The sequence below is a fragment of the Lepidochelys kempii genome, chromosome 4 (genome assembly GCF_965140265.1).
Source record: "Lepidochelys kempii isolate rLepKem1 chromosome 4, rLepKem1.hap2, whole genome shotgun sequence".
In the NCBI taxonomy this organism is placed as follows: Eukaryota; Metazoa; Chordata; order Testudines; family Cheloniidae; genus Lepidochelys; species Lepidochelys kempii.
Window position 1 is genome coordinate 79,849,283 of NC_133259.1, and position 23,648 is coordinate 79,872,930.

General features: G+C 37.9%; 1 protein-coding gene across 2 annotated transcripts in view; it reads right to left on the minus strand.

Annotated features, from left to right (window-relative positions):
• Positions 1–23,648, minus strand: part of CFAP97 (cilia and flagella associated protein 97) — a 50,625-nt gene that overhangs the window by 16,040 nt on the left and 10,937 nt on the right. For both annotated transcript variants that reach the window (XM_073341799.1, XM_073341800.1), the window contains exons 2-4: positions 17,339–18,238; positions 17,165–17,236; positions 324–592 (exon numbers count right to left, since the gene is read on the minus strand). In XM_073341799.1, the coding sequence (XP_073197900.1) occupies positions 324–592; positions 17,165–17,236; positions 17,339–18,203 (1,206 nt within the window). In that variant the 5' untranslated portion in view covers positions 18,204–18,238. The remainder of the gene's footprint in view (positions 1–323; positions 593–17,164; positions 17,237–17,338; positions 18,239–23,648) is intronic.

Sequence of the window (23,648 nt, forward strand, 5' to 3'; positions counted from 1 at the left end):
ACATATTTTGACAAAACAAGAGTGTTTTTCAGTAAGATGATATATTTTTCTTTCAAATATATGTACATACTGCATGTTCAGATACTATAGAAATGGAGGCCATATAAGTACCTAGGATATTATTTCACACTCCTGCCTAACTACATAAGGCCATCAATTATTTCAACAACATTTATTCTGGCCTTAATATAATAAAAGTTTAAAAAACTAAAGAGAAACTTCAAGTGCTGTCTTATTAGCTTGGCAACCATTTAATAGTGGCCCATCTGATAGCAAGCAGCCTTCCCCTCTATATTGATCCAAAACAATACTTTTTAACCTACCAGATTCTCTCTTTCAATCCTTTGCTGCTCCTTTTGCCTGTTGAGAGCACTATGGTACAACTTGGGCGGCAGGCCAGCAGGTTTCTTCAGAGTGGCACTTTTGTTCCTGGGCTTTGCAGATTGTCTGGACAGTTCTTTTAACAGCCTTTGGTTTTCCCGATCAATTTGTCTTACTTCGTCATTTGTGAAAGAGTAATTTTTCCTTGACCCTGGAGTTGGCTGATCAATGACCAGTTGTTGCTGTTCCTTTTTCTCCAAATGTAGAAAAGCTTTAAAAAAAAAAATAAAAGCAAAAACACACAGATGAAAGACACCACGTGCAAATAATTTGATATTACTAGGATTTATTTATTAGACCTAAAAAAATAAGTCAGAATTTTTGAACATGTGGGCCTGCAGTTCAGCATTTAGACACCTAAATAAGTGGCCTTATTTTCATTAATGTCAAGCACCATCAACATATTATTTTAATGGGAGATGCCTGGCATCTCTGCAAATCATGCCACTTATTTAGTTAGAAAATGTTAGCCATCATGTTTTCTGCCCCTTCCGGTTTTAAACTGAAGAATCACACTTAGTGGGAGTCACAGGTGCTTAGCACCTTTCAGGCACAGGTCCTAAGCACCTGTGACTCCCACTGACATGGGGCTGAGGGTGTAGGTACTTACCTCTCAGGCTCAGGCGTTAAAGAGCCATCAGTATGCAAATGCACGCAGTATATGCTGTAGATTCTTTAACAAGGCAGAGCAGAGAGAAAAGAAGACTGTGTTATGGACACAAATCAGCAATGTGCAAAGTTGTTTCCTTTTGACTTATCAGCACAAGCTAGGCTCCAGGCAACCAAGAACCTACTGCTCTGTACCTTTACGCACATGCTCCTACACTCCCTTGTCCAGTGATAAAGTATAGTCAGGGAAGACTTTAGCTAAAGGAGCAACTATCTTCACTGTAAAAAGAAAAGGAGTACTTGTGGCACCTTAGAGACTAACCAATTTATTTGAGCATAAGCTTTTGAGAGTTACAGCTCACTTCTTCACTGTAGTTATTGTGGCACCAACAATCATTACAGATGTCACAGTAATGACATATATGCATGTGTGTCTATTGTTAATAGCATGCTACCATAGCACTGAACACAGGTATTTCACGATGATTGGTGGCACAGCAGTGCAGTATCATTTGTGATACTAACATAAGCCTCACAGAAGTTTTCTAGCAGTTGTAAAACAGTTTCAGGAAAGCCAGGGCTAGAAACTACCCCATGGCACCATCAATTAAGGTAAAACGAAGTTTTAGATGTTGACACAGTGTTTGCTCCCAACATGTACAAAGTTCTGTAAAATATCTGCCCCAATTGTGCAATTGCGATAGAATCACATTTTGGATACAGGAGCAGTTGCCTTTGTGAGGAATACAGGAACTAGGAGGAGAAAGTTGAGAACACAGCACTGGAACAAGGAGACAAAATGTATTTCTGAAGATTACTATGAATTTGGTACAGGACTCCCAAACAGGAGAGTTTTACAAGTGATCCTTGTTGGAGAGAGAGAAATAAGCGAATAAATGTATGGCCACTTTAAAACAAATAATAGAGAAAAAGAGATGAACCTGGCCTAGAAGTATTTAAATAGTCAATAAACAAAGAATTAAAATAGTGATATGGCAGCATAGACCAAAAGTCAAGCTTGAAAACACACACAATTCACACCTCAGAGTACTTCAATATGCCAAGGCAGATTCAGCATTTTTAAAATGGGCAATTCCTTGGATGGGAAATATTTGGTTCCAGGTGAAAAGATAATCAGCATTAAAGGCCAAGCCTCTCAAAAGTGATTATTGGATGTCTGGTTTTTGGTGCCATTCCACACAGCTTCAAGGAGCACGATTTTCAGCAAATACTGAGCACCACCTTTGTAAAAAATTGGCTCCTTTAAAGGTATTTCAAGTTAGGTTCTCAAAAACTAAGGCACTCAAAATTCCTAGTCACTTTTGGAAAACTTGACCTGAGCGCTAACACTTGCAATGAGCCAGAAAAGCTTTAATTCAAATACAAACAGTTACCATGGGAACAATTGAATTTGACCAAGCCAGAAGAACCTCCGATAAATGTAAAAACTGAACTGTGGCAACACTAACTGCAGGACAGGTCACATCAGGAAAGACAGTTTAGTCAATTTATCAAGCTAGTATGCAAATTACCATGTAATATATATTACAATGCAAAACTAGTGAAGACCAAGTGTGCACATAACACATTAAAATGCCTTGAAAAACATCTTTGCAACTTAGTACTTCATTTATAAACAGAAGTATAATTATTTACCAAAGTCATTCAAAGATACAAATCTGGGTTCTGACTCATCCAGATAAACCCACAGAAGACAAAAAGGAACAAACTAAGAATACCTATGCTACATGATTCATGTGGAAAAATGAAGTGGCAGTGCTCTTCCTTAACACAACAATATAAAATATATCTCCGTGGGAACACGCAGAGCAAAAGCTGCAGAACATGAAAGTACTTGGAAGAGAGACACTAGTCACTTGGAAAATAGTCTGTAAAAGAGATTTGTTACATATTGTGAATGACAAACGTACACAATTGCCAACTTTATTACTCCAGAGATGTTGAAGACAAATGATCCCCTATAGCCATACTTCTTATGATTTCATAAGGTAGGCAAGGTCAGCACTTGGATAGGATCCAAGAGGGAAAACCAGCTTACTCTGAGAAAAAGTTTTCAACCAATTCCCTAGAATTGTGTTGGGGTCACTAAGCTCTTGGCAATGCAATCTCTCAGAAGAGACTATTCAGCCCCTGAATACTTGTTACTGAAGACCCCACACACTTCTCACACAGGAGGGCAGTGTTACTATTGGTCTACTGTTCAAATTCCACTTTGGTATGTTCAATTCCATCTCTTACCACACTGCTCCAATCACGTGGTACCTCCACCTCCTTGCCCAGAGATTAGCGATTACTGCTCTAGGGTTGCTGGATAGGGGACGCCTCACTGCTGCTGCTTTTTCTGCATCATCTCTCACTGCCACAATGTCTTCGGCCATGTTGCAGGTGTGACGGTGCACCTCATAAGGCTTTGTGGAAATATGTTTATGAATGTACATGACATAACTGGATTATGTTTTATGATACATATACCATGTAACATAGCTCTGTAAAGGTTATGATCTACTGAATCTATTCATCCTATCTGTATGCATGTACCATTTTTGTATTCGAAGTTATGAATACTGGCGGTGTACTTGCTTGATTTTTAAGCAGCCTTAGTAAAGCATTTGGTCAGCTTCTTGAGAAAGGAATGTGCAAATTAAGTGCCCAATCAAGAAACACTTAATGAACAATGGTTCTCGGAAGGCTCCAATCCACGCAAGAAGTCTTCCTGGAGACATTCAAGATAGCATATGTGCAATATCTGCTGTCTGTAAAAACTGAGTCATGCATGGACATGTGACTTGCCCATGTGAATTCAAAAGCTCCATCTTGGAGCTGGACTTTGCATAGGAGAGAGGAGGGGGTCTCCACTCGCAAGAGAAGGTCTATTTAAGCCCGTGGAAGACCCCTCCATTTTGTCTTCAGCTGGCTCAAGAGATAGCCAAAGGATACCTGAAAGAAACTGGAAATGAAGGACAGTAACCCCAGGGGATGTGAGTGATTGCTGGACCCAGATTAGAAGGAGACTAGTCTGTAAAAGGAAGCTTACTGGAACACCTCTGAGGATGAGGTTTTAATCTGTATTCAGTTTTCTTACTGTATTAGGCACAGACTTGGGTGTTCTATTTTATTTTGCTTGGTAATTCACTTCGTTCTGTCTGTTACTACTTGGAACCACTTAAATCCTACTTTCTGTATTTAATGAAATCACTTTTTACTTATTATTGTACCCAAAGTATGTATTAATACCTGGGGGCAGGGGTGGGGGGGGGACAACTGTGCATACCTCTCTATCAGTGTTATAAAGAGGGCAAACAATTTATGAGTTTACCCTGTATAACTTTTATACAGGGTAAAACAGATTCATTTAGGGTTTGGACCCCATTGGGAGTTGAACATGTGAGTGTTAGAGACAGGAACACTTCTTACGCTGCTTTCAGTTAAGCTTTCAGTTTCTTCAGACCTGGGTCTGTGTTTGTGGCCAGCAAGTGTGTCTGGCACAGCCAGGCAGGGCTCTGGAGTCCCAAACTGGCAGGGAAAGCAGGAGCTGAAGTAGACTTGGCACATCAGCTGGCAGCCCCAAGGCGGTTTCTGTGATCCAACCCGTCACAGCAGGCTCCAGGTTCTGAAGCTCCACTGTCCAGCCCAACTATTAGCGATTTTAGCCATCAGTTATTTTCACTGGGTAAGAGGGGAACTATGCCACAGCCGCTTCCTCTGCATCATCTCTCATTGCAACCCAGCTCATCTCTGATTGGCCCATGATGCAAACCTCTATCACCCCACTTGTTAAATTTTCAAAACAAATATGCTTGTGCTTTCTCTCATGCTGGAGCAGGAGGGGCTCCCTAATAGTATCTGCAAAGCTACCTCATTATCAATCTTCGTTTCCCATCTCAAAACTCTCCTTTGCTGCGATGCATATAAAAAACCTGACAACAGTTAGGCCCTTGGTGTGCTGAGATCACAACCTATTACACTGACCAATACTGTTTCCTTGCACTCCCTCACTTGTGTCTGTATCCATCTGTTGTCTCGTCTTATGTTTCAACTATAAGCTCTTTGAGACAAGGGCCATCTTTTTTCGCTCTGTTGTACACCACCTAGCACAGTCTGATCCTGGCCCATGACCAGAGCTCCTATTATGGCAATACAAGTAATACCATAACTAAACACAAGACTCTTCACTTCATGTCCTAACTGGTATAGCAGAACACAGTAATGCTACATAACATTTGTCACAATTCATCCCAAAGATGGCTGTACTCCAACGAAGAGTAAAGCAATTCCTACATATATAGTTAATAAACTTCATCAAGCTCTTTGAGATCCTTAGAGATCAATATGCATAAGTCTCATTACCTCACTTATCTTCTGCCTTCATAGATTTCTTTACTGCTCTGATACATTCTTAAAAGCATAAGGAATGTAGTGGTGAAAAAAAGTAATGAAGGTATGAGGTAGGGCAAATACCATTCTCAGTCCACTCAGTACTGGTCTGCAAATGCTTTCAGGATTGCCTCAGGGGATCCAAAAAACCTCTCAACCAACTGTTTACGTGGAAGTGGTATGCAGGAGCTGCATCAGCCTATATTTATTTCAGAAGTCTTATGCAGGCAGTAGTGTGCAATTTCTACAGCACAGAGCTGGACTGGCATCTTGCTGGGAACCCTGGGACAACTAGTACATATTTACATACATTTACATGCATTGTACCAGTTTGACATCCTCAGATGGATTTATCCATCTATGTTTCATTTACTGGTTCATTTTACAAACTATAAACCTGTTTTTCTTCCCTTTCAGTTTTATTCTCTTCTCTTTCCTTCTGTCATTTTATTTTTTGTGCCTTTTCCCCCTCCTCTTGTCTACTTCCTCAGCTTCCCATCACTCCCTGTCTCTTTTCTTCCATTCTTTCCACTTTCATCCTTCTCCATTCACCCCATCAATGCCTTGGCCACCATCACTACCTCACCATTAACATGAGCTATTCCACTTGCAACCTGAAGAGAGGCTCTGCTCCTCTCCCCGAGGCTATTCGATCTAGGTGGTCTCACTATTATTAATGCTGTAATATGGAGCTCAATTCTGTTACCAGCCTCTTGATGACTCCTGAGGATAATGGGTTGCTGACAGTAGTATAGCAGGTGCACAAACACTGGAAAGGAACAGCTAGTGACCCAGAAAGGGGAAAAGCTGTGGAATCTCACTAAGGAAAAGTTCTGCGATGAAGTGCTACTCAGTGCTGCCTCTTAATGGCAGACTTTTGGGCTGCCAAAAACCAACCATTCTCCACTCCTTGACATGTTGAGCCACACAAGGCCCATGAGTTTTGCACTAGGGTTCTGAGCTGGTAGTGTCTGTGCTGCAATCAGACAGGATTTCTAAGGAAATCCCCTGTCTTAAAATCTTTCGCTACTCATCAGCCATCTGTTTTTCTGTGGCTCTTGGCTCTTACTTGTCTATGACCAGTATACATTTCTTCCCAGTATGGCTTATGGTGTGGCCTGCACAAAGAAACACAACTGGGTTAGAAATTTCAGTTAGTTCGCCCATTCATAGTTGCTAAAAACAGCATGAATCACTGTGTCAGATTGGATGCACAATTTACTTAATTTACTGAGTAATAAAATAACTTCAGAGCTCTTTCCTAATGTAAATTTTGGAACCCACTAATACCATGATAAATGGCACTTACGCATCTCAACCCTTCATTGATTGAAGCCTCTACACAGAGAGCATCTTCTAACTGAGAGTGCCTTAGTTTCTTGAAATGGGTAAATAATCCCAGTCTTGTTCTATTATACAGTCCCTATGGAGCACAGTAAAGATTAAATATTTAGTCAAGGAAAAAATACATCATTGTTTTCTCATGAGAGCAAAACATTAGCAACCTTAGCACTACAAATTAAATGCTTGTCCCTACCCAACCAGATAATACTGCATAATCTCACTAAAATCACACCTTACTAAACTGCACTGAAAATACATAAGGGGAGGAGCTATCTAGTGAAGTACAGGAGCTTAGGGTTGATAAGGGTGACACAATGTTCCCATGGGTCAACTAGGGTTATAAGCAACATATCACACTTCCCTTCCCCTCTCCTGGTACCCTGTTCTGCTCTGTACACTCTCCCTGAAGGTCTGGTACTGGCCAGACATGGTACTGTGCTAGACAGACTCTTGGCCTGACCCAGTATGGCAGTTCTTATGATTGTGTTTATTCAACCAGGTGTATAACTGGTTGAATAAATTTATCTGAATATTTACTAAGATATTTGCTGCTAACATTTAACCAGATAAGATTTCAAGTTATTTCAAGTTTGTGATATGCTCCCTCCACTACTCCTTTCCTTAACTTCATTCTTTGGATGATTACAATGACTATTCACTATTTTATACTATACAGACCGGTACAGTAAAGTCCTATTTAGGGCTCAGATCCTTCACACCAAGCACGTGGGTGAACCCCTACTTCAAATGGCATTTTGCAAGGCGTAAGGGTTCAGTTGCACTACATCCATTGCAAGATCAGGGCCTAGCTTATGACCAGAGTAATGTCCTCTGCTATAGGACTTCCAATAGGCAGACACATGAAAACCAAGGCTTCGTTCCTTGGAGGTGGAGAGGAAGGAGAAAATATGAAGGGGAGTGGGAGAAAAATTATAGGCATATATAAATATGAAGGCAGTCTTCATAATGTAACCTGATGAATGCCCTTTTACCTCCAAGCCTGCACATACCTGATAGGGGAGATGACGGACTGGCAAGGAGAATTCTGTGGTTGTTGAGGGAGATTTTAAACAGAAAAATGAAGGGGTGTGAAATATTATAGGCTTTTTATGGTGCTCATAAACATTAACTGAATTATCCTTACAATAGTTTGTGTGGTAGGGAACCAAAAAACACAAATTAAATGATCTGATCAAGGTCATACAGAAAGTCTGTAGCAGACCCAAATATAGAAGCCAGATCTCCTGAATCGCAGTACAGGGCCTTAACCGCAAGAATACCCACCCTCTTCATGGGAAGGAACTGAATGGAAAGGGTGCAAGAAAAGAGAATGCTGAAAAGTAAACTACTAATGGTAGAGTGAAAGTGAGAAGGGGATTTCAGGGAATGGATTTAATTTAAAGACAACACTGTGAAGGTTCATCGAGAGGCTGACATGAATGAGATCATTTTCTGCATAACATGATCCTCAAGAAGATTTTTTGATAGGCTTACTTTTTGTTAATTAGTAATAGGCCTATCAAAAAGTCATCTAGGTTCCACAAGTGACCAGTCAGCATGGCCTCAAAATGTCAGACTCTCTTCCAATCCCCTACCAATCTATCAAAAGTTAGGTTAAACAAATTTGCCTTGCACCATGCCCCAAAGGTCATCACATTCTGGCTTTGGTGGATTGTAAGTAGGCATTCCAGAGATAGTATCCCCCTCCATTCACTTCCCTCTCCAAAGCTCACCTATAGAGACTGACAAGGCTTATCCACAAACAGAAATTGTGCCAGTTTAACTAAAGGTGCCATGTTGCATTGGTTTAGTTAAATCACTGCAATTTTATTTGTAGATTGGGCCTTACAAAATAATACTCGTGCTCAGACATGAGAAACAGAGCTCCTTAGACAAGCCTACTGATTTCTTAATCTGAATAACTAATGATTGCTTTGAGACCTTTTCTAGACTGAAATGTATTTGTGTAAGATGTGTAAAGGTTAAGTGGTCTGAAAAGATTTTTCAATTTCTGAAATTTTGATATACCTAGTTTAGTTTCTGATTAACAAACAGCAGTAACAAATAGCAGTATTTGCATGTGTAGAGTCATGCAGAGTACATTTCTAATTTCCTCTTAGAAGTGAAACACTGAAAGAGATAAGGAGTACTTGTGGCACCTTAGAGACTAACCAATTTATTTGAGCATAAGCTTTCGTGAGCTACAGCTCACTTCATCAGATGCATATGAATGCATCAGATATGCATCAGATGAAGTGAGCTGTAGCTCACGAAAGCTTATGCTCAAATAAATTGGTTAGTCTCTCAGGTGCCACAAGTACTCCTTTTCTTTTTGCGAATACAGACTAACACGGCTGTTACTCTGAAAACTGAAAGAGATGTTTTGGTAACAAGGGCCTTCGATGGTTTCCATGGAAAGAAGGTTGACTTTTAAATCTATAAGCACAGATAATGATAGCAATAAACAATTCAGCAACTCAAACATTCAGATGATCTAGCAGAATAAAAATCCAACCTCTTAATTATTGAGCCTAGCGAGTTAAAGTAGAGTGGTAGGGTTGATTTAGCTGTCTTATGTGATTTAAATTGCCGCGTCAGCACAAGTACGTATCTCTACACCAGTCTCTCCAGTCCAAGTAGGGAATTACGTTGCATCAATGCTTGTACCAACACTTGTACCTCAGGACTTGCCAGATATTCTATTTTACTCTGTTCCATTGTCACATGTATAATACAAATTAAAGAATACACAAAGATTAAATAGGATCAAGTGTTTATGTAGGACACTATTGGACGCCTTCAGAAACAAAGTTGATGTTTATTCATTTATATTACAAGGAAGAGAATAAAAACCCTTCAGACATCAGAAAATATGCATCTTTTCACAGATTTTTCGGGAAGTCTACATTTCTTTTAAAATTTAAAATTTAAGAAGATATCCTTAAGTTTCTAGCTTTTCAAAATATGAAGACAGTCTTCATAATGTAACCTGATGAATGCCCTTTTACCTCCAAGCCTGCACAAACCTGATCTGATGAAACAGTGATTTTTAAATCTAAGAGTATAATAAAAAAATTTTAATGGTCTGTTTTAATTTGGATGTAGGAATGCTACTCTTGCTTAACAGACTCAAACCACTATCATCCAGCAAATGCACTTGCTCAGCATGGCTGGGAACATCTATCATATAACATATATCATATATATGAATGGAGAAGCCCTAGAAATAGGTCTTGAACCTTTGATTATGCAAAGATAAATTCTGTTTTCTGGAGAAGAGACCATAGTAAAGGGTAAACACAATTGCAATGCGTTCAGCTGAATGTAGTCAAGTTTGCACCACCTTACAGTTTTCCATAATAGTTTGTTTGAAACCAGCAGGCCATTTAGTTACATAGTAATGATACTAAGCTCAGATAGCGCTTTATGAGTAATGTACATATAATCCCTATTTTACTGATGAAGTATCTAAGACAGAGGAGAAATTAAATGACTTGCTAAAGGACATGTAGCAGGTCAGTGGCAGCGCCAAGAATAGAGTCCAGGTCTCCCAACTGCCAGTCCAATACCCTATTCACTGCATCATTCTGTGTCCCATACTAAGTTAATAGAGAATACACAAGAAGGAATTTATTGATTAATCCTCACAGCAACCCAGTTGGTATCAACCTGGTTTAACAGATGAGGAAATAGATGAGGAAACAAAGGGTCAAATTCTGTAATGTTTTATCTCATTACTATTTCATTCATTCATGAGACTTCAGTGGAGATACACCTGGCATAAGTCAGCACAAACTTTGGCTTATAGATGATCAAGTGACTTGCCTAAGGCCATAGAGTAAGTCAGTAGTATAGTGGAGGTTAGAACTCTGGAGTTCCTAGCTCCCAGTCCTGTGCTCAATTCATCTCTTATCTGTGGAATCTTAGTGCCTTTCAGTGACAACCAACACTAGATATAAATAGAGTCCAGAAAACCAGCACAAGAAAAATCCCCCAAATTCCAGAGCTGGCTGGGGCTTGGAGAGTAGAAATGGAAATCCTTTTTCAGACAATGCTGAAAGTATTCTTGCCTATCAATTTTGTCCACAGTGTATTTATTATTTCCTGTTTGATAAATTTGTTTTCAGATTACTCAGACTGCAACAGAAAAGATAATGCATCTCACACATTTATGGTTTCAAATTTTAAAATTATAGCGTTATACTTCAGATCTTATTCTAATTTTCTATAAAGTATTAAAGATTAGTCTGATACATGAGCAAAACAGAAGTAAAGTCCATGTATGAAACTCTTATATAGGAAAACTGTATGTACTATGCACTCTGTAACATTGGAGCAGTGTAACGCTATTTGCAGAATCACAAGCACTGTCACAATGAATACAGCTTCGCCATGGAAAGTGGAGAAAATGACACACACAGAAATTTACTAAGCTAAGATATTAAGTATTCATATCAAATTAGCGCCATAAGGCCTCATCCAGGATTGGGTCCCTCTTGGGCTGACTACTGTGCCAACAGAGGTTGAGAGTTCCTGCCACAAAGAGTTTACAATCTCTAAATTTGGCCACAACAATCAAAGCCCCATTTTATATTAACCTGTAGATGAAGACCACATGTTTGAACTCCCACATTTCCCCTCCCACCTAGGTTATGGGTTTTGTTTTTTTTAAATTGTATTTAAAAATTTTCTGAAAAAAATGATCAACTTGCTCTCTCACCTGTTCTCCTTCAGTAGTGAATGGCCTGGGATCTTCCTCATACCGATGTATTTAAAATCTCATACAGCATGGACATGATCTGTCAGGCACTGAAATGCTAATGGTAACTCTTATAATCAGCATGTCATAATTGATAATCAGCATAATGACATCAGCACTGCTTCATAATGGAATGCCATAAGTAACCTCAAATGTGACCTGAATTTTTTTAAAAGTATGAACCACATCATATACCACACCACACTGTTGAGCATTTATATAATGCTTTAGAGAGGTGCTACCAAGTGAAAATGCACTTGGACTCACTGGAGGGCAGAAGGAGAGTCAAGAAAGGGGCAAAGACTGCCCAAAAGGTTGGAGTCCTATGCCTCCTTCCACTCCCTGCCATATATAAACTTGAGAAAGTGGGTGAGTCTTGAAATTTTACCTAGTTCATCCTTAAAGACATCAAGAAAATATTTATTTTTATTTTCAGAATTAATAATCCTGATTTTGGACAGACACAGCCCTTAGTTTTTATATTTATTTTACTCATTTCTATAGTACCTACTGCAATGGTTACAGAGATTAACACACAAATCAGATGGGCTATCCAGAAAGAATAAGAACAAACACTAAGCCATATATACAAGCCTCACATAAGATCCCTAGACTCTAAAGGCACGGGGTTCTCAAATGACACAGCCTAGCAGCTAATCACAATGTTCATACTTTTAAAAATTAGCTAGAAGATCTTTGCTGTCATAGAAATTGGGCATGGTCTCACATAACTGGATTCCAGACCATTCAGGACTAAAGATCAATGACAGAATCTTGAATATAACCTGGAAATGAATAAAAAAAATCAATGTGGATATTAAGCACACATTTTGAATTCACACCAGCGAGCACCACTCAGGAGGTGGACAAATGCATTCTCCAAACTACAAACTGAAGGTAAGGAGTAGAAACTTAAAGGGAAATTTTATCCTTAGTTGTAACACTGACATTTTTATTTTAAAAGACTGGTTAAGTTCTCTAATCAATCTTTGTGATTGTAATAACATGAGTCTATTTTAAATTCCATGAGAGGAGCTAAAGGGGGACCAGAACTATTCCTTCTAACTTCTCAGATTTAGTAGTATTCTCAGTCTGAGAACAAAGTGATGAACTCTAGTTCGAGCTTGGTTTACGGTTGAAGGTTACAAATTGTTTTGAGGAAAAATATATGTAGCAAGGATCCTTTAACTCTACTAAGAGTAGCATTGCTGGTCGAATGAAGCAAGGCCTTACCCGCAACTTCATGGCACCTCTGTTTGTCTGCCAGGCAATAACTTTGGAACACCACATCCAAGCAATTCCAGAATGTCAGGGAATATTCCAGGCATCATGGAAGAGTCTGATTCAGAGAAAAGTCAGGACCCCCAACTGCCTGGTGATGTCAGTAGAGGAATCTCTCTGACACCCCCTACTACTGCTTACACATAGCAAATTGAGCTGCTGTCTCTGATGTGTGGGGAGATAGACTCCAGGCTAGAACAGAAACAAGAGAAACCTTTTTTTCTGGGGCGGGGGGGGGGGGGGGGGAAGAAGGGAGGAAAAGAGAGACTGGAGAAGAGCACAAGCATCAGGGACAACAGGGATGCGGCAGTTGTGGTGAGGGAAGGAGTTATAGCTCAGTTAAAGCACTTAGAGCTAAGTTAAAGAAGAAACTTCCTGTTCCACCTGAAATGGAAACTATTGTTAGGCTAGTCTGCACCAGGTGCTTGGGATTGTCGATGTACATAAGCCTGGGTCTATTGAATTTGTTCACAGACTACTCCATTGGAGAGGAGAGATAGACCAACCCAGATAATCTTTTTACAACTGCCAGTAAAATACCAAGATACCTTGCTATCATGAGATCTAATTCTTGCTAAAGTATCTAGAATGAAAAATGCCCATCACACCCTTCTGTTGAAGACGACAGGCCTTTCTAAGGGAAGTCTGGGACATGAAAACCAATTGAATTAAAGTCTAGTTTATATCTGGGAGCAAGATGAAGCAGGAATGAACAACAGGACAAGCTCCAAAAGAAAAGATTATGCTCTAATACACAAAGGTTAAGGCTACGCATCTCAAAATATATACAATAAAAACTCTGACTGGTGGTGTTTTAAACAGGCTACTTCATCTTCAATGGAACCTTGAAATACGTGTTATCTACGTATGTTAAACAATCTGTTTCACCTTGTATTTAGCTGTGACACTGGTTAAGTTTCCCAGACCTGAAGAAGAGCTTGCGTAAGCTCAAAAACTTGTCTCTCTTTCATTAAGAGAAGTTGGTCCAATCAAAGATAGTTTTTAATGATGTGGGTGAGGTAATAAGTCATTAGCAATTTAGATATTTGGTAAATGTATTCTGCTTGGACAACACTTCTACCCAATTTCAAGTAAAATCTTGGTTTACTGTAATCCTAATATTGCTGTGGCTTCCACTTATTTAGATCAATTCTATTCCTATCACTTGACAAGTAGCTGACCTTGTTATCCATATGACCACTAGAGGCCATATCACAGCTTGCCTAGCAATAGGCAGTGGTTTTGTTAGCAACAGATTATAGTACTGGAATAAAGTGACTTACAGGGTACGTCTACACTGCAATTAAAAACCGATGGCTGGCCTGTACCAGCTGACTCAGGCTCATGGGTCTCAGGCTAAGGGGCTGTTTAATTGCAGTGTAGATGTGCAAGCTCAGGCTATAGCATGAGCTCTGGGACCCTCCCATCCCACAGGGTACTGGAGCCCGAACATCTACAAAGCAATCAAATGGCACCTTAGCCTGAGCTTCAGGAGCAGGAGTCGGCTGGCATGGGCCAGCAGCAGGTGTTTAATTGCAGAGTAGACATACCCTTCGATGTAGTCACCTGTTGTTATCATCCATCATTCTGAAGTTCTCTCTCGTTCATAATTCTGGGCTCTTATTAAATGACTTTAAAAAAACCCCAAAAAAAACCAGTCATAGAACTGCCCTTTAGTACCTGCCTTAAAGAAGTTCAAAAGCAACTGAAATAACAGGGAGAAAGTTAAATCAGAATAAATTTTGTTCTGACTGAATTCCAAGTGCATACATTAAAGTGGAAGAATTTAAATATTTGACTACTTACACACTGAAAATTGTGTTCCTATAGCAAAAAACATTACAGATTTGAGAAACTCAAAAGATTTATTTTACTAGTTAAATGTACTTTAAATTAAAAATTTTTCCAAACTATAATAGTATGGAATGGTTTGCCAGTTTTATATAAGTACGTACTAAGGGCACATAGCATGAGGAAAAATGTATGCTAAAAATCCTTGTCAGCTGCTATACATTTGTGACAATATACATATCGTTCTATATGCTCAAACTGAAACAGTCATTTTAAACCATAAAAGTTATTTTACACTGTACCCCATTACAGGATGTACAAGCCACACCACTTTCTTCACTTACCATCCAATATAGCTGACTGTTTCAACACAAAGTTTACTCTTTGAACGTCATGTTCTTTTTATAGTTTTCCCCCATCTTTTCTCCTTAATACCATAACATGCTATTCTGTCTTAATTTTCTCCCCATATCAAAAAGATACTTTCATGTTACCACTTGGCTCAGTTCTGCAAGTTGAATGCCTCCAGCACGAGGCACATCACCCACAACCTCAATCTGAGCTGGGGGTGCATTCACCTCAGGGAACTGTACCCATGTAATTGTTACCTACACTTATGCCTGGGTATACCTGTTACCAATAGTATACCATCATCCTTATGTTTCATTAGTAAGGTTTAATAAAATTGTATTAAAAGCATCTCTGACAGTCTGATGTCCGATAATCACACATTGCTCACATTATGCTCATAATAAAGCAATTCTTATGGTTAAACATTTCTGTTGTACGTTTCTGTTCTCTCTGAAAAATTACTTTACCCTGCACTCATTTTGTGCATTCTGAAAAAGCTCAAAAAAAGTGTAAAAATAATTATGGAATAAAAGTGTCTGTACTCCCAGAGTAGTCACTTTCCAAAGGTCAATATCTGATCTGCTTTAATTTTTGAAGTACCCAAAGTAATCACAGTATCTTATGCTTGCAAGTTTAATTGTTCTAGACTGAAGTCATTTGGGAATTATATAAGAGTTAATCAGCATCATTAACTGGTAAATGTACCTAAATTCCACTTCTCGCCTCCTGACTTGTATTACTTAAAGACAGCCATGAGTAATTGCTTTTCTGTTTTGTGGAAACAAACTTGCTCCTTATATTCACATCCTTGAGAATAATTTTTATTATAGTTCCTATTTTATGCATGTGACAAAGTTTGGGCATCAAACCAAAAAATTCCAAGGCCCTCTTCCTCCAAAAAAAACCCAGTTTGATTTGAACTGAAACGAGTTTTTTTTTGTTGTTGAATTGAAAAACAAAAACAAAACAAATTGTTTCAAAAAAAAAACAACCAACCAAAATGTTTTGAGTCAACCTGAAATTAATTTTTTTAAAAAAAATTAATTTTGAATTTTCCGTTTGATTCAGCTATTCCAGGTATTTTTCATTTTTTTTAAACTGGCCAAATTTGAAATAAAACACACCATTTCAAATAAAAAAGCCTAAATGAAGTGTTTCAACTGCTTAAAAAAAAAAAGTTTTTTCAGCTGAAACTATTTGCCCAATTTCATGAATAGTTTCATTCCCCTTTTGACAAAAAAAGTTAAACATTTAACCCAGCTCTACCCAAAGTTTAATTACCTACCGATACTATGTACGAACATGATGCTTTGCTGAGTGCATGAAATCACCATTAAGCAGAGCTGCTAGAGCATAGGGAACAACAGACAAGGACCAGCAAAGCCTTCTTTTCTTGCCCACAGTGCAGCTTCCAAACAGCTAAAAATTTGGTCCATTACACCGTGAGAGTAAAGACAGAAGGAATCACTGAGAAAGCAGGTGCACAACTCCTAGCTTAGATGTGCTCATTGCCTGATCTTCTGATGCTCTCATCCCACTGAGGAATGTTGGGGATAGGACAGCAAATGGGACACCAGGCTCCTTCTCACCAACAATAAAAAGACATTTCATAAAGTTACTGGGGAAGGAAAAGCTACAGTTTAAATGAAAACCTCTCAAAGACTATTTGACTGTTCATTTTTTTGTTGTTAAAATATTTTCATCATTCAATATTTGGAAAGAATTTTAAATTTATCATAAGGCACCAGAAGTTAAAAAGTATTTTGTAAAATGTTTGTTATTTATAGCGGTGTGTAGTTTTGAGCTGCATTTAAAAGTTGAGAATGTCTATAATTTGATAGATTCCCCACAATAAAAGTTTGGTGTTTTTAAAGAAAATTGCTAGTATTTGCTATTTGAGTTATTAAATGGATCATAATTTGACAAATCAAAGTACAATGTTAATGGATTGGTGAAAATATCAATCCTATTTGGATATGCATCACATAGCTACTTATCCCTTTACCAGTAAGAGTTTATTAGAGGAGCACTTCCATTAGTCTACTGATGTATCAGCATGCCATTACACAAACAAACAAAACCACAAGGCATCTTTAAAACTGATGCAACTTGGTCTGAAGCAAATTTTAAAAGAAAAAGCAGCACACACAATGACCCCTAATTTCCATTAGTACTCAATGCCATAGCCCCTCGACACAGAAAACGTCATACTTTACAAATAAATTTGTATAAATTTTGTTTAAGAAAAATCACCTTTCAAAAGCTGATTCAGGTCCACAGCATCATGCAAGACCTTTTGATTATGTCTGTGATCAAACTCAGCATCTAGTGAGAAAGATACAGATGTAAGACTGGGTCTCAATTTTCCATTTTCTAGTCTGCTAGGCTTTACAAATTTTGTATTGTACATAAATTCCTCAAAATTACCATGCAATTCTTGGCTCACATTTTCTTGTCTTTTTACTTTCAGTTTCTTATCATTTGATGCTGCAAGTTCAAAAGATTGGACAGGACTGATGTCTGGTGTTGATAGAGGTGTTACATCAGTCACTGTATCTTCAGACTCCTCTGTGTATTCACCAAGCTTTGGTTTTACTTCTACCGACTTTATTCCTGGCCTGAATTTTTGTCTTGGAGATAGAAGAGCCAAGTTACATATACTTCCCTTTGAGGAAGACTGTGATGAATCTGATATGCAGCTATCAGAATCCATATCTGAACCATCTGTATCTGAACTTGAGGAGGAAGAAGAGGAGGAGGATGAGCTAATATTGGTATACTTTTTGTTAACTTTCTTTATGCTACTGGATTGCTTAGCTGATTTAAGTCTAACCCTTTGTTTTTTGCCATCATCACTACTGTCTTCTTCATCTGTATAATAATTCTCCTCACCTTCTCTAACTATTTTGGGGATCCCAGCTGGAATGCTTACACGTATTCTTCTACGTAGCGCAGAATTTCTACCAGATGTACTTGCATTTTCTGAACTTAAAGAAACTGACTCTGATGAAACATTCTCACTATGGTCAGTGCCACCATTTATGGAATATTCCTTTGGTGACTCTTTCTTTTTCTCCTCATTTTCTTCCTCAGGATTGTGTTCTTGCCTCAGTTTCGTTTCCGATTCAGAGTCTGATTTGGCGATGTGCATACCTCCATTTTCAATGAGCTCACTATGTTCTTCGCCACTGGCTATAACAGGGTTTTCTTCTTTCTTTGGCTCTTCCTCAAAATCACTATCAAAGAAAGAGTGGTCCACTTCACCCTCTGACACATCTTCGTACCGGTCCATCTCAAAAGTTATTGTACAAATTCCAACTCCTGGTCCTGCAGGTGTGAAAAAGGGGTTTCAAAATATTAACAAAAAGCAGAGGAAAGTATACCCTTAGTATAATTGTAGGTTATATTATTAATTATATTATACTTCTATGATATAATTAAATATGTTATGGACCAGGTAAGTTAAATATTTATTTATAGTTTTATATGGACCAAATAATATGGTAAGAGGCTGCAGATTTAAGAGAAACGAGCTCAAAGAAAGGAGAAGCGGAACAGAGTTGGAACTAGGACAGCAGACCTTGTGAAATTCATAAATTAGCATAAATTAGGGGCAAAGCTGGGGAAGAAGGGACAGTGTACTGCTTTTGGACTCCACAAGGCAGTTTAATGAGGAGGAGACCAGGGGAAACTATCAACCCGGCATAGCTCTTAAGCTGTGCAAGGCAACAGAACCACAGATCTTTAAGAAAGGGGAGCAGAGACCTAAACCTTGTAGAACTCCTTATCTGGGGAAACTTCTAAATTGGCTTGACACTAATGATACTAGGACTGAGGGCACTCCTGCCTCAAGTACACCACTACATGAAAAGAAATGGACCACATGTAGCTCAAAAGCACCATACAGCAGCTTAAATAGTAAGAAACCAGGGATTCTATTGAGATCCAAAGCTTCAAAGAGCCAATGAAGCAAAAGGAGACCAAGTGAACTAGACACCTTGCAAAGTTCCTACGCACTGCAGGGCAACAGAAGTGGAAGGAAGCCTGGGGAACCATCAACTCTGCAAAGCTCCTGAATTCCTCCAAGGCTGTTGAAATAAGGACAGAGGAAGCAGGACAAGACATGCTTTCCCCTCCAGCCCCTGCCTTCCTCTTAAAAGTCCAGGGTAGAATTTGAGTTTAGCAGTATTTATCACTTCTTGAATTGATTGGCTTCAAATATCCCATAGAATCTGACACCCAGCTCTCAGATGCATTCCTAAAAATAGCCTAAAAGGAAATGTAATGCTAAAAAAGCTTTAGTATAAACAACTTTATTATAAATATTAAAGAATGAAAAAGGCAAAGTTAAAAAAAAATCTGTATCTTACATACTTTTTTTTTTATTAAAATAAAAACTGGGAAGTGTAAAATGTCACATTAGATATTCCCAGAACAATCTTACTTAATTCAGGGTGGATTAAAACACACACAACCCCCCCCCCCAAAAAAAAACAAACCCCAAAACCCCCAATGATTTAAAAATAAATCGGATTTTTTTTTAAATTTAAATCAGATTTTTTGGATAAAATGCTTTTTGAGGAAAAATCACATATCTAAAGATAGTTTTAATTAAGATAAATTATAGTTCAAAGATCTCTCATCATGGAATAGGGATTATAAATGCTAATTCTATAGTATGAGACAATATATTCATGTAATGTTTAAGAAAACTTTTCTTAAGGAGTTCCAATAGTTTATGAATTAAGGACCCAATGTTATGGAGGTTCCAGGGGCTTCTGTATAGATTATTTAGGTTAATCTTTCTATCTACCCAATGGTATCTTCTAGACTGAGCACTGAGTCCTATCAGAGATGTTTAGTTTTGCAGTTCTCAAACTGTGGTTTTATGTCTCCAGAGATAACATGCTTATTAACAGCAAAAATGTTTTTAAATAAAAATAGAGATGAGAAATAACAGACCTCAACCCTACTGTCCCTCTGCAAATTTGTGTACACAGAATCAATCCCTTACCTCTCTCTCGAAGAGTGCAAAGTTTCAAAAAGTTCACTAATGGTTGGGGGTGGAATAGCTTTGGACAAGGAGAAGAAGTCTGGAGATAAAATGTGAGAAGGGAGGGACAGGCAGTAGAAACAAAACTGAAACTGTTTGAGCAGCATATTCCAGAAGTCTTGAGGTCTTTTGAGTATAGCCTTCATTGATTTGAGATCTGCCATACCATTCTCTCACTAGAAGGGAAAACCTATAATGGCAGGAGGCCGTAAAAGAGACCCAGCTGGGGAATATTTTAATGAAGCTCCTCTACCTGTGGGTAAGATAGGCATGAGTGCAAAATGCAAACAGTGCAACGAAGAAATGCAAGGCCTGGTTGCCCGCATGAATCATCATCATGAGAAGTGTTCCTTCTCAGGAGGAAGCTGCATTGAAGAGGATGAAACGAATATGTCTGAACATACAAGATCTTCAGTTGGTAAACTTTTTTATTACTTCATACTTCTTTCTTAAGGACTGCCGGTCTTCCTTCTGGACTATTCTTGAATTCTTACGCTTGAGCAAAAAATAGAGTTGTTACTCTATAGTACTATCATTTTAGATGCAGTTGTGACAAAAAATATTAGCTGAATTAGGCATATCTTCCCTTTACAATTTCCCCTTTAAAGTAGTACTGAGTGTCAGTGAATGCAATGAGTAATACTAAATGAGCAGTATGGTAATAATAATTAAATAACTGCATTGACTTATTTTGTTTAGGAGAATCCATCGTCAACATACAGGATTCTGAAGACTATCCACCTTCAAGATCACCATCATTTTCTACAGTTTCAGAGTTATCTGCCAATGATAGGGTTTCAGTCACAACATGTATGTCACATAGCCACAGTATATCATCAGTAGCAAAAAAATCTCCATCATCCAGAAACAACCATAAATAAGTTTGTGATAAGAACCAGCAGATTACAAAAAGAGGTAATGGATGAAAAAATTGCCCAGTTTGTTTATGCAATAAACTCTCTTTTCCGTATGATTGAGAACCCACACTTCATTAACATGGTTCAGTCATTAAGACCAGGATACAGTCCACCCAACACAGCAGATGTCGCAGGCAAATTTCTGGATAAAGTGTATGAAAGAGAAATTGAGCAATGTGCAAAAGCTCTAGAGGGTGAAATTGTTAGCCTGAGTCCTCATGGGTGGAGCAATGTCCACAATAATCCTGTTGTATGTGTTTGTGTGCCAACAGAAGAAGGGAATGTCTTCCTTACAGAAACAATTGATATATCAGGAAATGCACACACTGCAAAATACTTAGAAGAAGTAGCAGTAAAAGCTATAAGAAACTGTGAAAGAAATATTCAAATGTCTAGTACACAGCTTGGTCACAGACAATGCTGCAAATGTATCCAAGATGAAAAGCCATTTATAAGAGATTCCCAAGCTAATAACATACGGTTGCAGTGCTCATTTGATGCACCTCCTAGCCAAAGACTTCAGTGTTCCAGAAATAAAGACTAATGTTATTGAAATTGTAAAATACTTCCGTAACAACCACTTTGCAGCAGCTACTCTGAAAAAAGTGGGAGGAAGCAAGCTAACTCTCCCACAAGATGTATGATGGAACTCATTAGTGAACTGTTGTGAGCACTATATCAAGAACTGGCCTAATCTGATGACAGTTTGTGAACAAAATCGTGAAAAAATCGATGGCACTGTCACAGCCAAAGTTCTTAACATTGGGCTTAAGAGAAATATTGAACACATGTGTTTTATTGCTGACACTGTTGAAATTTGGAAGGAACTGAGTGAGATCTTAAAAAGAGAAATGTGCAATGACAGAGTTAAATTACAAGCATTTAAAAAACGAATGGGACCAGCACTATCTCTAGCTCATTTTCTTGCAAATATTCTCAATACTCAGTACTAGGGTCAAACCTTAACTGCTGAAGAAGAAGAGTTGGCTACGACATGGACATTCAGCAATCATCCCTCCAGAATGCCAACTATAATAAACTTCAGAGCTAAGGGTGAACCATTCAAGAAATATATGTTTGCTGATGATGTTTTAAAGAAAGTCACTCCAGTGAACTGGTGGAAGTCACTTAAGCACTTGGATTCAGAGACTGTTGAAGTAATAATCTCATTTTAACAGCAATAGCTTATTCTGCCGGCGTAGAAAGAACATTTTCTTCCTTTGAACTAATTTATTCCAAATTGAAAAATTATTTGGGTCCTGAAAAAGCAGAAAAGCTTATTTTTCTTTTCCAGATTATGAACAAACAGGAAAATGAAGGTGAAGATGATTGAGTTAGCTGCAGAAGCCAATATTTTAAGTTTCTCATGTTGACCTGGCTGACATTGTAGATTTAATTTTTGTTTAAAAAACAATTTTAACAAAAACATACCTGATTTTAAAAAGGTGAATGTTTAACTAAATTCAAAAATTCTTATGCTTGTTAAAATATTATGTTTGCTGTTGAAGAAAAAAAAATCCAGACTACATAACATTGTTGTTTTAGTTAAATAAAACAATGTAAATGTCTGTCTTGTGATGTTCTCCTCCTAATACAGCGTGGCAAAAAAATCCTCCAAATATTAATGATTAACGTGTCGAACTGGAGATATTTATGAAGTCATTGCGAGGTGAACTATCTGCTTCATTTACCTTTGGTAAATGAAATAACCGAACAATCATTCATTTTCTGATATAGCTGTAAAACTAATCAGAAAAGTTTTCAAAATAAATCACTTACAAAATTTATAGTGTGTACCTTCTAAAAATGAAACCTACATCTATTTCTGAGTTGTGAAGAGTATGTATTCAGGTTATACCAACCAAGAATGCACTTTTATGTAGAAATCCATGATTAAATCGAGTCTTCCGGAATAGTGATTTAAATCATGATTTAAATCAAATCCACCCTGCTTGGATTCCTCTTTCTTTAGGTTCAGCTTTCATGAGACCCACAGTTATGGAAGTACCTGTTTTATAGTTGTCATGCGTGAGACATCAGTTTTATTAAGATGATTAATACAACACATATAGTATTACAGTTTAACTATAAATCCTTTATATATAATGTGTGTGTGTGTGTATACACACACACACACTTATATATCCTTGACCGATATTGAAGAGGTGTCCTTGTGTCAGTAGTTGAATGACTCTTCTTTGTCTCTAGATGCAAATGAACCAATAACTGAATGACAGAACAGTGTTCTTGTCTCTATTATCAGACCTCAATATTGTTTGCCACATGGAATTTACTTCTATCTAATATTTTTTAAATTGTCTTATATAAATGGAAGAGTGAAATTCTAGGGGTCACAGTTAAAGTTGGTTTTGGACAATTTTACACATTTTTTCTTAAATCTATATGACCTTTTCTGATCTTTTTCATCCATTAACATTTAAATGTTAACTGTAACATTCTTGTGAAGACAGCTCTTGTATCATTATGTTCTTAGCAACCAAGACCACATTAACAATATTTTAGTGTTACTGGTTATATTGTAACATATAGCCATGCTAGGTCTTCACAGTTGTCACTATGCTGCACAGTAACGGCTAGTCACAACTTCATGGCAACAATGGAGACAGAATTCAAGCATCCAAAATACAGATCTTTTTGAACTACAGAAGAATCATTTGTTAGCAGTTCAGCAACTTTGATTCTGCCCAGCAGATAACGATGGTAACATTAGCCACGTCACTGCAATATTAATATTTTATTCATAACA